At 37.6% G+C, this 19,699-nt stretch overlaps 1 protein-coding gene across 4 annotated transcripts in view; it reads left to right on the top strand.

The window, feature by feature from the left end:
* The window catches only part of CTNNA2 (catenin alpha 2), a 1,167,663-nt gene that overhangs the window by 1,085,389 nt on the left and 62,575 nt on the right, over positions 1–19,699 (top strand). For all 4 annotated transcript variants that reach the window (XM_015112724.3, NM_001266343.1, XM_077958576.1 and 1 more), the window contains 3 exon segments: positions 1,620–1,771; positions 10,502–10,615; positions 18,026–18,207. In XM_015112724.3, the coding sequence (XP_014968210.1) occupies positions 1,620–1,771; positions 10,502–10,615; positions 18,026–18,207 (448 nt within the window).

The raw sequence follows: 19,699 nt of genomic DNA, 5'->3' as shown, positions 1-19,699 counted from the left end.
GCAGTTTAAGAAAGAGGGAACTTGTAATTTAAGAAGATGCTTATTCCCGAATTCTAATATATGCAAAAATAATTTCATGCTCATTATTCAGTCATTTAAAAAAGTTTATTCCCAACACAAATGAATAACTCAAATAGTCTGAGTTTAATGCAGTGGTTTTTAGAAATGTAGTTTTATTTGATTCATATTTGTGGCAGTACATCTTACTATTTCCCAAATTCTTTTATCTAAATATAGCTTAAAAGCCCAAATGAGAAATTCAAGTAATATAGAGAACCAATTACAGTAATTCATCTAGAGAAGGAGATTTCCCCATGCATGCTGTGGTTTCGATAATTTCTACTGAAGTGTGGGCACACAGTTTTCCTCTAACCCTGCTGTCTTCCCCTCCTTTTTTCAGTCTGACTTTTCCTGGTAGAAATACGTTTTTCCAGGAATGTTTTATCTTGAATACTCTGACCCTAGAGAGTAAAGTAATTTAGCAGAATTTCTCACACAGGGATTAAAATGGATATTAAAGTATCCACAGAGGATGAAAGTGAGTATAAAGAGGAATCAGGCATGAAAGTTCAGAAAGGGAAATAGATGAATGATGTTTCTATTTTATCGTCCTTGTAAATAAAACAAATATGCTTATGGCTTTCATTTACTATATGAATTGATTGTTACAGGATAACAGCTGAGAAAATTGAATTATAATTTTTGAGAATCAGTGAATCAGCAGCATCTTTTAAGAAGTTAGTGGAGGTTTTCCAGACACTCCGCTGAGTTTACTTTCCACAAATCTCTAGGGGTGTGTGCAGGATCCCTGTGAAAAGAACAAAATGTCAGCATTTTAGAAATTTATATACATGTCCTCTTTCACATCCAGGTGGTCCTGGTAAGATGGAACACTTTATCTTTGAGCCCATTGATCTTCTCTTTCCATAGGCCTTTCTGCTGAAATATCCCGTGTTTCCCTCTTTTCTATTACACAGTCCTTCCCCAGCTTCCCTTGCTCCACCCTCCCATCCCCCATGTCTCAAGTCCTGTATTTCTAACAGAAGTGGGATGAGTTGTATCATTTCATCCACACTTGACTGTGAAGCCACGTGGGTTAAGGTCTACTACTCACCAGCTATGACTCTAACATCCAATACTACTTAAATATTTATTGATACTTCCAAAGGGCCAGATTCCACCCAAAACTTTTTTGCATTATCCCACTGAATCATGAAGTAGGATTTTATTATATTTTATAGACAAAGAAACAGGTTAAAACTTGGCCAAGGATTTACAGTAACCAGTAACCAGCAGTAACTAGCAGAAATACAACTCAGTTTGGGGTTAGGGTAACATGAAAACTATATTCACACACTACTGTGGGCAGGTTTCAAAAACTTTCTCTTTTGCAAACCATCACTATGCATAGAATAAGAATTGGGAAAGTTTTCTTTCCCTGCTGCCGAGGTAACTGTCATAAAGACTACTAAATTGGGCTCACTTCAAACTGGACAGATGAGTGTCTTGCTCCACTTAACTGTTAGAATACCCGGGCACCTGCCACTTTGTCCAAAAGCTGGAATGAGAGGTAGTGAGAGAAAAGTTGCCTAATCCTCTGCTTTTTATTTTTAACCCAGTGATGCCACGCTTTGCTGAACAAGTAGAGGTTGCCATTGAAGCCCTGAGTGCCAACGTTCCTCAACCATTTGAGGAGAATGAGTTCATCGATGCCTCTCGCCTGGTGTATGACGGCGTTCGGGACATCAGAAAGGCTGTGCTGATGATCAGGGTATGTGAGGCCTCTGTAGCTCAGAGCAGGTCAGAACTCCTAGTAGGAAACTAAAGAGTTAACTCTCTTATTGATTATTTATTTTTTAATTACTGAGTTTAACTTGGTAAGCTGTTTGGCTCCTTATTTAGTCAGACAAGGTGAGCTTAATACTTATGAAGGGATAAGTAATATCAATGAGCTCAGGTGAGCACTGAATATTCTGAAGGGCAACTCCCTGCCTATTTCTTGCATGCATTATCTCCTCAGTTTCTTACAACCTTTAGGGATACCCCTGCTATTTTCCATTTGTACCTCTTACTAACACTCTTCCCATCAGGATCCAAAGATCATGGGCTAGAAAGAAATGAAGATTACACAGCATAGTAGTGTTTATAATAATAACACATAATAATAATGGTTATTATCATTATGCAACTATGAAGTGGTACATAATTACATTCTCTTTGCATAAAAATAATTTAGTATAAATAAGGCTGGATAGCCTAACATCAAACCTCTTATTTCCTACTCCACTATCTTCCCATCTTCAGACTTCTGTTGTCAGGTAGGTGTGTCTTCCAAAATGTTGTCTAAACAATTAATATATATACACAGGCCTAGAAAATACATATTATAGTTGATTTAAAATCTCGTATAGTTTCATTTATAACTTTCTTTGTTCACCCACAAGGCACATTCACGTATGTCTGTTAAGACATCTAGCTAACCTCATTTTATTTAACTGCTTTATAATCCATTATAAGATGAAGTTTTTTCTCCTTATCTAACCAACAGTTTAGCATAGTAATGTTCACACATATTTATTAGCCACGTAATAATCTTTATTTCTTCAAATATACTGCATATGCAAAAGCACATTTATGGCTGTTATAATTGAAGCAGAAGTGGGGCTTCTGCAGTGCTAATCTCAAAAGCATGCTGTCCAGTAGAATGGTATCCACACTTGTGACTTAAAATATTCTAGTAAACACACTGAAAAGGAAAAAAGAAAAAGGTGAAATTAGTTATGATTTTAAAAATACATTTTATTTAACCAAATGTATCCAAAATATCATTTTATGGCACACTATGGTGTTTTGTTTGGCACAGAGCCTAAATCTCTGTGTGTGTGTGTGCGCGCTAGAAAGAGGGGGAGAGAGATGCCTAGAAAGATGGGAGGATGACAGAGAAAAGGGATAAAATAATTGGAAGAGAGGACAAGGGAAGATAGTCAGCCTTTTAGGCCCATAACAAATTAGATCATTTTTTCCCATTATGTACTAACTTGTGAAATAAGGTAATAGAGCATGAGAGTTATATTTTCAAAGCATTTTTGGTACTAAATCCCACTGTAATCCTCAAGATATATTCCCTCTTTTGCCATTTTTCTGCTTTGTTAGCCTTCATATGTTTGTGACAACCATTTATCTGGGAGGCTGAGGAAGTTTATAGCCATCATTCACTTGCTCATTCATGAGCTGTAACACACACACATACACATACAATTTTAGATAAAATGTCATATCTTTGTCACATGAAGTGTCATTTCTCTATCTCGACATTTTAAGTGATTTGATTAGATGGATTTCACACCACTTAAAATTTAGGAGAGAAGTGTACAGTATGTACAAATTGTTATTTTTAAAATCCTTTTCCATTCAGCACCCAAATGGCTTCATTTTGCACTTAAATGATTTCTTGGTTTTCTGTCTGAATGTAATGGTTGAGTCTACTTTAAAAAAATCCCTTGTACTAAGGAAGACAGACAATAAGACAGGTAGAATTGTTTCTTTCCCAGAAAATTTGACCATACCTCCTTCCTTCCCACAGGCTGCAAAGAAAGATTTTTTTCCCCCAAAACTAATACAGAAAGGACCCTGAAGGGTCAAGTTCTTTATCATCTTGTCTCTTGGCAGTCAATACATATTTAATGGTGATGTTGGTATCCGAGTGCTTCAGGCCAGCTCCAGGCAACCCTCTGAAGTAGACAAAGCTTGTTCTTACTGTATTCCAGCCTCAGCTTTCAGAACCTCCCTTTTCTCTTGGAGCAATCCACTCTACCCCTCCTTCATAAAACTTTTTTTTTCCTTCTTCCTGAGGCTTGTCCATTGGGATCTGTCAGGTACATAGGAATTTTCTGATTATCCCCACAAAGTGGCTTACAAATATATACACAAATCTGGCAGACCAACATATAGTCATTTCTCATTTCTTACAGTAGTGTTCTGCAAATTCACTGTGAACACCAAATTTGTGAATCTTGAATCATTGCTCCTAGGAGAAATGCAGGGTTAGGTGACCGTGAGCTTCTGGCCGCATTTTTATCAACTGATCAATACTTAACCTTGTTTTATGTGAATTTGTGTTCAAAGACACCTTCTGTAATATGTATTGTTCTTTGGGAGACCAAGGCAGGCAGATCACCTGCGCCCGGCCAACATGGTGAAACCCCATCTCTACTAAAAAAAAAATAATAATAATAAAAAAATAAATCAGCTGGGCATGGTGGTGTGCATCTGTAATCCTAGCTACTTGGGAGACTGAGAGAAGAGAATTGCTTCAACGTGGGAGGCAGAGGTTATGGTGAGCTGGGATCACACCACTGCTCTCCAGTCTGGGTGACAGAGTGAGACTCCGTCTCAAAAACAAAACAAAACAAAACAATATACTGTTGATTCATTAACACTGAACTCATGGCCAACTGTGCTAACTGACGACTGAACAAAGCTTATCTAACACACATGTGTTTTTATGTAGGGTACATCACACCTCTTGCACTTGGGAACACTAGATGACACTTCAGCACTATACTTGGAGGCCATTTTAAATAGAGAAATCACCAACAAAAAGCACAAGACAAGTGGCACTAAATAGACCAGAAAAAGAGCACTTGTTTCCAGTATGAGACCTTAAACAAAAAGGCAGAGCACTGTGGTGCTTGACCTTAGCTGGAAACATGCACATCCTGTGACTCAGATTTTTTACACTCTTGATGTCTGGGAATAACAAGATAGTTATTGATTTGGGGGATTACAAATAAATTTTAGAGAGTAGACAAATAAGTAAGGAATCCATAAATAATGAGGACCAAGTATATATTCAAGACAAAAAGTTAAACTTTTGCGTTGTAAATTAAGATAAGTGGGTAGGGTAGAAGGTGGTAATATCTTGGTGTCAGGAGATTTGTATTCAATGAAACAGTAGTTGCTTCTTGTAAGAATGACTCTGAAAGATCTATGATGATATCTATAGATGAATCTTTTGCATTTGGAACTCATTAATTTGGTTGTGTATGATACTTTCAAAAGCAGGTAAAAGAAATAATAGGGCCTGGAACAGGGTTCAGATAAAGGTCTGTAGTTTAATTTCACATCTCCCAAACTATGTATCAAGGTGCCCTGGAGCATTGCCAGATATTTTAAAATTTCAAAGTAGCACATAGACATCTCTTGAATTCTGTATGAAATATTAGTTACAAATCACAGTTTAAACATTACCTTGGTACATATCTTTTGATTCATATGTGCTGCTGGGTTTGTAGCAATCACTGGTAAAAAGGAATCTCTAGAATTGATGAGTGTCCATTTAGATTCCAACATTTGAGAAGAAGTACAGTATATAACAGGTACCAATAATAACTTGTTGTTATAGGTTATAAAAATTGATTAGGTTGATTGGGCCAAACTCTGCATAATGGACATAATTGTTATAGTTATTTGTTTGTTCTTGTTTTTTTAGCCTAAGGGCACCATGAAAAAAATTACGTGAGGGTGCTTTAAAGCAGTAAAGTTTGGAATTCAGCTCAACTATTCTGGGATCATCAGCATGCTAATTACCTGTCTGCACTTCATTTGTACACAAGTGGTGACAAATGTTACCACAGTTATGAAGGAGTAGCATAGATCTAGCACTTAGCATGCTCCCAGGAAATATTTCTTTTCTTCATTCTGGTAGGATGAAGTTTGTCTTTATATAGTCAATTAATGAACTAGAACTTGTTAAATAAGTCAATAGTATTATCAAAATTATAGGAGCTGGAGTCAATGTTTGTCACAGTTAAAAAATAAAAGGGTTGAAAAGACTTTATAAACTACTTATGCAACAAAATTTACTTATTATAGACTGTCACTATCCTGTTAATCAACATGGCCTCTTAAGGTGTCTAGTTTTATTAGTTAGAAATAGTTCAGTATTATTAAAAATTGGTAATTCTGTCTTGGTTATTCATTTATTTGCTGAAAGCTTATAACCCTCACACGATTTCTATTCTTCCGGTAGGAGACAGAGAATAAACAAGGAAATATAATGTCAGACATTGGGCCACAGAGAAAACCAAAGTAGCCTAAAGGGATAGAGCTTCTGGTGGGCATGGATCTTATGAAAGGAAATACCTGGGTGGCATTTGAGAAGATACTGGGAGAAGGAAGAAGAAATAAGCCCTAACGGTATTCAGGCAGAGTATGTTTCAGGCAGAGGGAATGGCAAGTGCAAAGGTTGGAGCCAGGAACTTGGCCTAGAGACCTAAGGGACCTTATTGAATGAGTTGCGAGCCATTGGAGGGTTCTGAGCAGGGGAATAGTGTGATCTGACTTAGACCTTAAAAGAACCACCATGGCTATGCTAGTGAGAACAGAATGTATGGGGCAAGAGCAGAAGCAAGATCAGGTAGGAGCCTCCAGAGTAATCCAGGCCAGGCCAGAGTCGCTGGTTGCCAATCACCCCTGATTAAAATTTATTTTATTTTGTTTTGTTTTGTTTTGTTTTAGGCCTTTGGATCTCTAATTTGATTTTCTAGTCTGCAGCCCATTCCAGTGGTGTTGAGCTCTGTTGGGAAATCCTACCTCATGCATCTTTTAAACTCTCTTGCCAACCTATATTCTCAGCCTTCTCCCAGTGAAATTCTCATACACATTTGGGCCCTTTCTTTCAATGGTTCTTATTACATTTTATGAGACATGAGAAAATACTGAAGGATTCAGAGTCATTTCGCCTGGGCTCACGTGTAAAATTTACTCAACAACTCACATGTCCAGGTGAAATGACTGAATCCTTCAATACTTTCTCACTGTGTTTCTCTATAGAGGCTGTTGCAGAGGAAATCGAGCACCAGCAGCAGATGAATGGGTCCTGTTTTACAACTGACATGTGGTATGACCCTGGTCAAGCCACATGATCTCCCTTGGCTGGCCCCTGTAATGAGCACAAGTCGATCTCTCATAGACTCTTCAGAGAGATTTTAGAGTCTGAATACTTTGTGCCGTTTTACAGATATGACCCACTTCGACAACAAAACAGAAAGTAGTGGAAGCAGGAAACTAGGAGTAGACTTTAAGTGGTTTCTGTTTATTGAGAAAGGCCTTCCCAAAGAGCACATAGAACTTTCACCCTCAGTCTCTATCCTTCAGTACAGTGAACTATTTATTTTATGTATTCCTTTACCCTGTAACACTATCTAGTAATACAAGTGTAATCTTCCTGGGCCCATTTGCAGATCCTCTGTAATTTTCCATGTTTCCTTTAATTCATGGAGGTCTTTGACCAACTAAAAAATAGCACTCACAGTTTTAAAAATGAGTAATTCAAAAATTAATGCCATGAGTAGGAGACACACTCACATGCAATTAGCAAACTGCACATGCACAGAACTATTTATATGGATAGGTTGGATGGTTATGTTTCATGTTTAAGGCACATGAAAATAGCTTAAGCTCATCTGTTTGTCTGGTGGTATTTGTGATGGTTAAAAGCATGAGCTCTGAAACCTTCAACTTGTCCACCTCTGCCGCTTGCTAGGTGTGATGCTTTGGGAAATATACTCAACAATTCTGAGCCTGTTCACACACCTATAAAATGGAGATTACATTTATTTCATTAGGTTTTTGTAAGGATCAAATTCTTTAGCTGAATGCCTGTCCCATAGTGGGTGATAAACAATGATTGCCATTATTATTGCTGCTGCTGTTATTAGGTGTTGTATTTTATTATTAAGCACAGTAATTATCACCATCATTTATGAATTTAGTTAATTTTTATGGTTCCTAAAGCATTTTCCTATACATCTGAGCTCAGGAGTCCTGTGGGGCAGAAAGTGCAAATAGCAATTATAATCTCCGTTTTATGAGCAGGGAGACACAGAAGCAGTGAAACTAAGTGACTTGCCAAAGACATATAGCTTGTGAGTGGCAGAGTTAGGTCAAAACATGCAGGTCCCCTGAGTCCTCATTCAGGTTAATATCTCTTTTGATTTTAATGTTTTTTTCTTTATTTTGGTTCTTGGGCCATTGTCACTTGAATAAAAACTCATCATTATTAGCCTTATGCTGCCAGGTTGGGTTTGTCATTGACTCCTCTACTAAATGCACAGATCACTGAAATGTTTGGACACAGTACTATAAGCACTGCCATATTCTGCTTATTTTTGTTAAATGAGATTTTCGATTTTACTTTTTCTCTTTCAAGAACTAATGACAAAAAGTGCTTGTAATCTTGTCATCTCATCTGTCAGCTGAATTTACCAACTTGCTATAACTGTCCCACAGTACACTGCAAAAGAGGGAGGAATGATCAGAGAATATTGTCTCTGTCCACAATAAAAACACAACCAGTTATTTGAACTGGGCTCTGCCTACTGTACCCCTGCTTTAGTTAATAAAATATGGGAACAAAACCTCTTTCTTCTCTCCTTATTTTAATATTCCTATGAAAGTAAACATCTATAGATGACTGAGTGAATGTTAATAAGGTTGATGGTGAGAGAGAAGGAAAAACAAGTGTGATATGCCAAAGCTTGGAAAATTACTAGGCATAACGTGATATTGGCATGAAGGACCCCATTTTATGCCTGTCTGACCAATCTCAAGGCTTCATCAATAACCACACCTGATTAATTACACTGTGGTAGCCAAAGAAACCAGCAGGAAAAAAATGTGCCCTTTTGGATGGGGAATGGGCAACTGCATCACTGATATTCCTTGCGGTCTACTCTTTTCTTTTGAAAGGCATCACCCTGGAATGTGGTCCTACTATATGCCAAGAGGCAGTCTGTGGAAGACCATCTTCTGTCAGGTTAATCTCACACTGATTCACTCTCTTACTTTTGTCCACCATCCTTCCACCTTTTGAATTTAACCTCATAGAGTTAGCAAAGCCTTAGAGCACGATAAAACCTCTCATGCCTCAGTTTTCTTACCTGGAAAATGGAGAAAATAGTGTCTACATCAAAGGAGTGTTAAGAAACCTGCATGAGTTAGTGCCTGTAAAGCACTTAGGAAAAACATTGACAGACACATGTTAAGCGCTTAATGCACAGTTATCTATTATTATTGCCATTGAAGATGGAAAGGTATTTTACTCCTGGGCTTATGGATTCTTTCTTATCTTTTCCTTATCACTGACGTTATAGATTGGAAAGGATCTTGATCTAACTCTACTCTTTTTAAGCCATTTTATAACTTCACGTCTTGCTAAATTTGTTATGTGAATAAACTACAACAAAAACTGAGAAGTATGTTTGGAGTCAGATACACTTGGGTGTTTAGATGTAACTTCTGGTTCTTTATTAACTAATTTAGGGACATGGGGCACATGTCTTAACTTATCTGCACCTTGTATTACCTCTAAATAGAGAAAGATCCCTAATGTCACTGTGCTCATCTGAGCTAAATTGATAATATATATGTAAAAGTTATTAAATCCTTTATGGGTATGTGGTAATCAGTAGCTTCATTTCATAAACTTTGTTGAATGAATTGATTTAAAAATCCTAATAATGATGATGGGCCAGGCACAGTGACTCATGCTTGTAATCCTTGCACTTCGGGAGGCCAAGGCAGGCAGATCACTTGAGGCCAGGAGTTCAAGACCAGCCTGGCCAACACAGTGAAACCTTGTCTCTACTAAAAATACAAAAAGTAGCCAAGCATGATGGTGTAAACCTGTAATCCCAGCTACTTGGGTGGCTGAGGCACAAGAATCACTCAAACTTGGGAGCTGGAAGTTATAGTGAGCCAAGATCACACTGCTATACTCCAGCCTGGGCTACACAGTGAGACCCTGTCTCTAAACAAACAACAAACCCCAAGTAATAATGACGGCAAACATTTAAAAAATACCTACTCTGTGTCTGACACTATACAGAGAACACATTGCCTAATCTTCACAGCAATCATAGAGGTAGCTACTGTTATCAACCCCAATTTACAGAGGAAGAAGTCAAACTAAGAGAGGTAAGATAGTTTATTTATGAGCACACAGGGGCTCATATTCAGGCAGTCTTGACTCTAGAGCCTGTGCTTATAACCTTTATACCTTATGGCTTTGTGACCAGTTATTCCCTCAGGTCTAGCCTTTGGCCTGGAGATAATCAACTTTTTTTGTTTATAGAGCAAAAGTGGCATTATAGAAGCATAGGTGTAAATTTTGTTTTTGGTGGTTCTTTTCTTTCAATCGATTTGGATGGGTAGAAATAATACACAAATATAATTTTTCTTAAAATTAGCATATCACTTCAAGTTAGACTTACTATACCTGTATGAGGAAATAATAAAATATATATTTTAAAGTAAATTAGGGCAGCTTGATTTTTCTGACTGCATTCCAGCTAATACCCACCCACATAGCTGTGTGGATGCTATGTAGGATGCTATGAGCTCTGCTTTCTGAGGGATATTTAGCCTTTGCAATGAAGTGTGTGGATGGGGGTGAAGGTTATCAATTTAAATATGCTGATTTTTCTCTTTTTGTCTTTAGACCCCAGAAGAACTAGAGGATGATTCTGACTTTGAGCAGGAAGATTACGATGTGCGTAGTAGGACAAGTGTTCAGACTGAGGATGACCAGCTCATTGCAGGGCAGAGCGCACGGGTGAGTGGACATGTAAGACTTTGGCTTGGCCCACATGGCCTGTGTTTACTAAAATGGTTTGAGGGTATTTCTAAACTCCAGAGACGTGGTACCCCAGAGATTCATGGGTCAGAAATCTGTGCTCTCATCTGAGGTGGTTTATAGCAAATCACGTTTTACACAGTGAAAATAACCACCACTGCTCCTGATTCCTCTAACTCCCCTCTTTTGGTATCACTAGAAACATAGCAACCACATCATAGCAAGCTTTTATGTGTATAATTGATTTTGTTGGGGTTGGGTATTACAACTGGATGATAAACTGATAGAGGACACTGTAATACAGCAAATTTTGCATTGGCACAGTCACCATTGTTCTTCCTGAAGTCTCCGAGCTTGTCCACACAAGAGGCAATGACAAATGGGGAATCGGGGTACTACTTTGTTAATGGCTGGGCTGTTGCTCCATACAATGGCCTATGTTCTATGATATCTAAGATCATATCTTTTGAAATGGGTTCAAGACCATTAGATAGAGAATGTTTTGTTTCCTAATGATGCCTGTCTACTCCCATGGCGGTATTCCTAGATCTGTCTGCCATATGATAGAAAAATAAATTAGAGACAAATTAGAAATATGCAAGTTTAAGGATCAGGAAGCAAGAGAGAGAGTACCAGCTCTGCCTGACGTTTGAGTAATCCATGATACTGTTCACCAATGCATTTGGTCCAAAGAGCATCCTAAATTTGGATCAATCTGATTAGCTGCATCACCCAGAGGGTAGCTGTACGTAATCAAGCTGGTGGTGAGAGATGAAATCTTTAGAGATTGAATAGGAGGATGAAATTTTCCTCCCCTTAAAGGCTCAGTTTCCGAAGAGTAAAAACAATCCGATTATAGTATAACTGAGAATTAGATATTCTAATTTTCTGTGTTAAGTTTTATTTAAATAAAAGATAATGAATAGAAAGCAGGATGTTGAGAAAGAGCTGGTAATTTAAAATAGAAATTGGGAAACCCCAGAAAGCCCACACTGCCTTAAGAATTATGAAAGAAAAATAATCAGAGGTTAAAATAAAGAGGACTTGAAGGAGACGTTTAGTCAAGAAAGACTTTGTGTCTAAAACCCAATTTCTCTTACATGCTTTATGCCCTGAAATTCTCAGCCAACAATCAAGTGACCCAAAAGATATAAACAAACATCAATAGGAGGGATGTGAAGGTAAAAGAATATTAAAGACAAAGGCTTTGTTTTCAGACAGATTTGGTTTTGAATTATAAAGAGCAGCATTAGAACCATGCTCAAAGCTACATGTTGCTTAATTTTTCTGAGTTTCAGACCTATCATCCCTAAAATGTGAATAATAGGGTTACCTGATAGGATTCTTATGAAGATTTAATTGCTTAATATTTGTAAAATAATGGGCACAATATCAGACATACAGTAAATGCTCAATAAAGATGACTGTGATAATTATCCTTTCTAAGAGAAATCCTTTCTGATCACATGATGGCGGGACAACAGAAAAGTAGGCATTCAGCCCCCTATTTCAAAATTTCCTTGCAGATTCTATTTAATCCCCCCTAAAATGTTGAAAATTGGAAAGGTCAGTAACTTGAAAATCTTTTGACTCTGTGTTGGCAAAACGTCAGACTAATTAAACAGTCATTTCATCTTCAGAATTAAGTAAAACCAGCATTTTTGTCACTGACAAAGGGCAATTGTGAATAATTCATCCAAACATGAAGCAATTCAGTCAATTTGACTGACTAACTGCAACTCAGTATACATGCAGCCTAGTATCCACTGACTAGTTTTCTTAAAGACAAAGACAGGTTGTACAACTCATCTTGCTTTATAATCACCATCTTGTCAAAATGTCATGACCAGTCCCACTTTTACAAGGAAGAATAGAGTCCCAATATACTTCTGTTTCACTGAGAACAGAATTCTAGCCTTATTTACATTAGCCTTCAAGTCAATGATGATGGGCGGAAATACAATTCAGAGACTCCTGTCTTTATCATCTATTATTTCTTCACACTAGAGTCTTTTCTGAGAGTTTTTCCAGCATGAATTATAAACAGGGTCCAAGATAGTAAGAACAGAGCACTCCTATAAATTCAACACTTGCTCATTTGTCTTTGAGGTCCATCATGTGGCCTGTTTGATTAACTTGCAGCAGACAGCATTACTTACTGAGTCAGCCTATTTTAGCCTGTAATTATATGATGACAAATCAGAGACATGGAATTATGGCTGTTAAGTTGGAAATAAGAGGGTGCATTGAATTGCTGAAATGATAGATGGTCAGACTTTTGACCAGCAAAGTGTGCTAAGTTGGTCCAAATTGTGAAGGCGGCGAACTTTGTCTTTGACAGAGGCATTTGCTCTTCCCTGCAGCAAGTCCTCCCATGTTAATGATACTACTTTGTGTTCACATTTAGAGAAGTTTCCCTTTCTGAAAATGATTAATTAATCTATAAGAAGGTTTAAGTGGGAGATAAACTTTTAGTAACCCCATCCAACATTGCTCTCAAATTCTGGAATTAAAGTATTTACAAACTTTCCTTTATATGCCCATGTCTGCTGCTTGCCTACAACATTCTGAGGGAGAGGAGAGTGGGGGCGGGAGTGATGAGGGAAGATGAATGGGAATCAATATGGATGGTGGTGATCTGATAAAATATGGAGGTGATGTGTGGTACCCTTTGATCCTAGACATGACATAATATAAACTGTTTCTCCACAGGTTGACATAGTTAAAATAGGTTAGTGACAATTGCTGGGCACTTAACCTTGGTGATACAATATATTATTTGGAGTCACACAGACCTGATTTTAAATATGGACTTAGTGAAGCTGTGTGACTTTGGGGCAACTTTCTTAACCTCTCCACACTTCATCTCCTCATACGCTACCTCATAAGGTCAAAGGAAGAATTCTATGATAAAATGTATCACAGGATTTGTCATATAAATATGTAATAATTAAGTTGGTGGTAATGGTGATGATGCTTGTGGCTTGAGCTAATCATTCATTAGAAGGCTGGCTAATTTCACCTGAAAGAGTTGGATAATTCAGGCAATCATGAGAGTTTTTACTTGAGTTAATGGGACAATTACCTCAATTTTCCAATTCACTTCACAGCTAGAGACGGGTAAGAATCAAAGGACCCACTTCTTAACTACTTATATTTATTATACTGCTTTAAAGTCAAGTGAGTAGAAACAGGCACATTGAGCTTTAGTCCCTTTAATTGTTATTTATAAACATTCTTGTACTTGAAACTTAATGTTAGCCTCTTGCTCTATGCTTAAGAAATGAACGCTTGTCAATTTGGGGATCCAAAGACTTTAAAAATCATTTTTTTCTCCGGAAATTAGAAGATAATTATATCAAAATCTCCTTGAGATTTAAACTGAAGAAAGGATTCAGTGCTACTTGAACGGTTGCTTGCTTTTATCAGTGATTTTCACTTTTAATAGGTAGGTTTTAAAACAATCACCAAAAAATGGTTGGTGGTTCAGAGGAAAGGCTGGGAGGGACTCTGGGGTTGGGGGAAGGAATCCTTTTAGATTAATTTCTCTGATACCACTAATTTGGGACCCCACATCAGGCAGATCAACAATTTGGACATCTGTGCTTGGCTACTGTGAAAACCAGAAACTTAACCTGTCCCGGGTAATCATATCATACAAACAGAAAATCTGATATGTCCCCTTTCCTCTTGGCCATGAAGATAATTTTTCTCATGTTCCCTTAGTTTGAGGGAATGAACAATTGCATGTTAGGTATTTTATATTGAGTTTGATTTCAATGTAGCTGGCTTCTATTTTTTTCTAGCTAGAATGGCTTTAATGTGTTAACATTTCAAACTGCTGAGTTACATTGATAAGACCTAATTAAAACTCATGTGTTGAATTCTAATTTGATTAACTTGCAAATTTCACAGTTTGTGATCTACTGTTTATAGATAACCTTTTTTTTTAAAATTCCAGTTTCAGAAAAGGTCAATTATGAATTTTTAAAAGCAAGAGCATTTTAAGAATATTTAGGAAGAGACTTCAGCTCATTGACAGCTACATAAGCAGAGGCAAATGGAAGGATGCTTTCACCCAAGTCACACACCATTAAGTGTATTATGCAGGTCAAGCATCTCTAGAGTCAAAATCATATCTTCCTTTGCAAACTTACATTGGAGGGGACAGTTTTTCTTCAGAATTGTGTCCTTAGAATGTATGTGTCAGTTCTGGCAACTTCTCTTGAATTATGTTAATGCAGTGAGTGGAAAAATGTTTAAGCAGTCAGTCAAAAGATGTTTATTAAGCTTCTACTATGGGCAGGATATGGGCAGCCTAAACCCTAGGGAAGCATATAAAGAAGTTAGCAGTAGGGCATTCATAGGAATTAATTAGAGAGCAAAGCAAAGCAGTTAATATTCAAGTGCTAAATTGTATAATGGAGACCCAAGTGCTATAGTTGACAGAGGAGTATACACCTTTCAGTGCACAAATTAACCTTGTGTTGGGACAATGAAATGTGCATTGCTTTTCATCTGGGGATTGAACATTGACTCTGGGAGTCTGCTGATAGTTTTACAAATTCTTTTACAAAGAAGCACCTAGCGAATGCTTTAAATGATGCTGGTTTAGGACCTGTGAGGTCTAAGTAAAGCACAATTCGCTCTTTTGTATGAGGAGGACAATAAACCAAAAACAGCAATAGGTCATCAGAAAGGGATAGTTAAGGAAAAAGGTGCATATTTAATTTCTGTAAATCAAACGTATCTCAAATATAGTGGAATAGCTGTCTTGCTATGAACACAACATTGCAAATGTGAGGTTATAATAAACTCATGTATATCAAGTACCTTTTTAAATACAGATTTTAAAGCTATTTTAACAATATCTTTTAAGACACAGTATTTTAAATATCTTAACAATAGTATTCATGCAAGTCTGAATTTTTACATATGGATTAAAATTTACACATACACGTGCATATCCAAAAATATGTACACATGCTATTTAAAGCCACATACATGCATCCATGGAAGTTAGTAGATGTGGCTATTAGTAAGAAGCATCTGGAAAGGATACTGTTAGGCAAATCAGACACCATATGCAACTCATGTCTATGGCATCCACCAGGATGCACAGCCTGGCGAGCAATGGGTAAGCTGCATGGCCACGCACAACTGATGATCCAGTTGTGTATAATGGTTAAGAATGATCTTAGTTCAAGTGGGTTTGAATCCTGTTCCTACAGCCTATTTTGTGATATTAGGAATTTTATGAATTTCTCTGGGCCTACATATTATTATTAAAATGGGGATAGTAATAGTATTAGGATGATTAAGTAGATTGTTGTTTGACATACATAAGTCTCAGCACAGTACCCAGTATTTGTTGATATACATAAGGAGTCATAACCATCTTCTATTTATAGATGGTCACATAGACCCCAAGCCCATCCCTTTCCCTGTGGCAACTAATGAGCCAGAGTGGTAGTTGGAAAGGCAAACTAATGGCGGAAATTATAATATAATGTTAATGATAATTCTATACATGCTTACTTTCATTTTTTTTGAAAAAACATATTTAATTTGCTGCCCACCATCACCTTTTGAGGTAATGATTTACTATACCCATATTCTATCTGAAGAGATCAATGATAGATCCATATAACACTGAAGTCTTAACCCATGTCAGCTACAGAGCCCTTGTTGAACCCAGTTTTTCTGAGCTCACATTGCCTGATACTAGTTATTAGTCCTTCCAAATTTATTCACTCACACCGGGAGAAGATTTACAATTTAGGAAGAAGCATTTTTCCTGTGTTATTTTACTTGTTCATTGCAGAAACTGCAGTCCCCCAAACTGTACTCTCTTGGTCTGTCTTCTGGAAAATATGTGTATCCCAGAAGCAGGGAAATGGAAGCGCCTATTCACATTCCCCTGTCTGTGAAGCAGGTTGCATACAGTTTTGCTAGGATGTGATAAGGTGATGTCAAACATTTCATTCAGGGCTTGCTACCTAAATGGTGTTTAACAAACGTAGTTGATTCTCATTACTCCTGATAGTTATGTTCTATGAAGTCATCATGAACATTTAATTAGCAAATATTTAATCATTGCTCCTAGGGGAAATACAGCATTAGGTTCCTCAGAGCTGCCAGTCAAGACATTTTCTTCAGCTGATCAATACATAACTATGTTTAATGGGTGTTTCTGTTTAGACACTTTATATTTTTGATCCATTAACATTGAACTCACAGCCAATAGCTCTGTAACTCATGCCTGATTGAAACTTAGCTAACACATGTATTTTCTCCATAAGGCTCATGCCAGCCTTCTCATGCTCAGGGACACTAGACGCACTTCAGCACCATGCTTGGAGCCATTTTAAACAGCAAAGTTACTAACAAAAAGCACAAAGATACGAAAAATGTAGCAGTAAATAGACTGTAAAAAGTACACTTGTTTACAGTACGAGAGCTGAAAAAGGAAGGCAGAGCATTGCCTTTTTAGCCTCATCTGGGAATATGCATGTCGGGCAACTCAAATTTTTTGCTGCTCTGCCCACATTTGCAAATGACCACAAAAATGCTACAAGCCTTGATTTTGGGGTTACAAATATATTTTAGAGAGTAGGCAAATTGGCAAATGAAGGAATCCATGAATAAGGAGAAGACTGCAGTTTTCCCTTTTCTACATTTTCTTACCTAGCAGTTATTGAAAATGAACCCACGCTTCCTAATTTTATACTTTATCCCATTATAACTTTTCTGCCTACGTACTCAAAGGCTTTAACGAGGAGCCACAGGCATGCCACCACCCTAAAGGAGATGGGGGAGGGCTGGGAGTAGGCGTGCCGTCCCTGGCATGCCCTGGGCAGGGGATTTTTGTTTGGCATCTCTCTGTAGACACCTTCATTTACACTCAGAAAGTAGCCCCATCCTCCCCCACTTGGATGCTCAGATAGTGTTTAAAATTCCTCTCCTTTCCAGCGACAGAAGGCCGTTTTTCTTTTTTCCCTTCTCTGAACAGATTTCAGTGTTGAAAGAGGTGCATTCTTTCATCTGGTAAAAGTTTCCTGAGACCAAATATAAAAATTGTCAAGAATAGCTTCTTTTGAACAAACATATGCCATCAAAGCGGCAGAGAAGTTCTGTTATTGCCAGTGCGCACGTAGCTTTGGATATCTCTGTATTTTTCATATGTGGGAGTGGGACGGGGACTTTGGGGCGCTTATCAGCCTGTGCTCGTGGCCTCCCTGGAATGGAGAAAGACGTGCTTTCCTAAATGGCAGGGTAGCTCATAAGCCTTTGCAGGGTCCTGCTCTGCCATCCGCAGAAGGCAGAGTCAACATACGGTCTGTACTTCCTTTGTCACCGTCACTCACGCTTTTTCTGTAACCCACGCAGGCCATCATGGCGCAACTACCGCAGGAGGAGAAGGCAAAAATAGCTGAGCAGGTGGAGATATTCCATCAAGAGAAAAGCAAGCTGGATGCAGAAGTGGCCAAATGGGACGACAGCGGCAATGATATCATTGTACTGGCCAAGCAGATGTGCATGATCATGATGGAAATGACAGACTTCACAAGGTGAGGCCCAGAGCCAGGGAGCTGAAGATTTTTTCATTAAACCCAGAAGTGTAGCAGTGTGTATTAGCATGTGAGAGCCTGCTGAAAAATTAAAATATACCAAGGCAAGGTGGTGATATTACAAATTTACATGTATAAGTCAAAATGATCTGGACTTAATTCCTAGCAGATAGGTAGGTCTTTTTGGTCAAGGAGAATAGATTCAATGTTGTAATTATTGTTGTAATTATCTACCCTAAGGCAGTCATAAAATCAAACCCCTGGGGATGGGTGACTCATCTTTGGTCTGTGCTATTTTGCAATATGCTTAAATATTATTCTGAAGATAAAGTGAATGATTCGTTAATATCCCTTTGGAAAAATATGTACCTATGTGTGTGTGTGTGTGTGTGTGTGTGTGTGTGTGTGCACGTGCGTGCGCATGCATGTATACATGTAGTATGTTGTAATACTAGCTTGTGATCTAGCATTAATTTAAGCTCACATTTTATTCTTACATATTAAGAATCAGGTACAACTATCTAAGATTCCATTGTTTTCACAGAGAAATTAAAGTTGTGTAAGATTTATTTCCTTTAACTCTGAGCTAGTACCTTTGACAAATCAAATGACCAGTCAGAATTTTGTCAGGAGACTTTTCTTCAACAAGGGTTAGTGCTCTATCAATGCATTTTGGTCTCTTCTTTAAAAGAAGGTGATATATCTGCCCTTTCAACACAAAGGGCAAACCAAGGGAGAGCAAAACTCAATAGGAACCTCCCTGAATTTTGAATCAGAATATCAGGTGATTTGGGGGGAGGTCTCTTACTCTCTGTTTGCGAAATAGTGAAATAACACTTGTCTTATCAACTTCAGAAGAGAGTTTTTAAATCCAAAGAGATAATGCAAGTATAAATTATGTTGCCATACAAATATAAACTAGCGTTTTACCGTAGGTTTTTTTCTGGAAAACACACATATACGCGAAGATGTATTAATGATTTAACATGATATTTGTTATTGAAATAATATAAGATATATGGGAATGTCAAGACATCATCTGATGGGTGGCAACTTTTTTTTAATGGTTGTTGAATGCTTCTAATAAGAAAAGGCTAGAGTTGATTAAAAGTTATAATTTAATATGGAATATCTCTGTGTCACCCCCTTTGCCTCTGGCCAATACGTACTAATGACATAGCTTGGCCCTTTTTCCAAATATTTTAAAATTGTTTTTTACTTCAGTGGAATGACTTTACTGTTATGAAGGAGCCTTTCGAGACTTTTAAATGTCATTGTATTCATGAGAAGTTCAAATTTGTACATTTGGTTAGTCTTTGTAGACTTCACACATTTATTTCACAAAACGTAACAGCAGGAAAAAAGTCTGAGCCATTATTTCAGTCTGAAACTTCCTACAAATCAGACTATTATGGCAGCCTCAGTCGTTGTTTCTCAAGGCCTATGATGACTTAATTTGCTTGCTTTCAACATTTTATTAGTACTTTATCTG

The sequence above is a fragment of the Macaca mulatta genome, chromosome 13 (genome assembly GCF_049350105.2).
Source record: "Macaca mulatta isolate MMU2019108-1 chromosome 13, T2T-MMU8v2.0, whole genome shotgun sequence".
Classification (NCBI taxonomy): Eukaryota; Metazoa; Chordata; class Mammalia; order Primates; family Cercopithecidae; genus Macaca; species Macaca mulatta.
The sequence above is the reverse complement of the archived record's forward strand: the minus strand, read 5'-3'. Positions and strand labels throughout refer to the sequence as shown.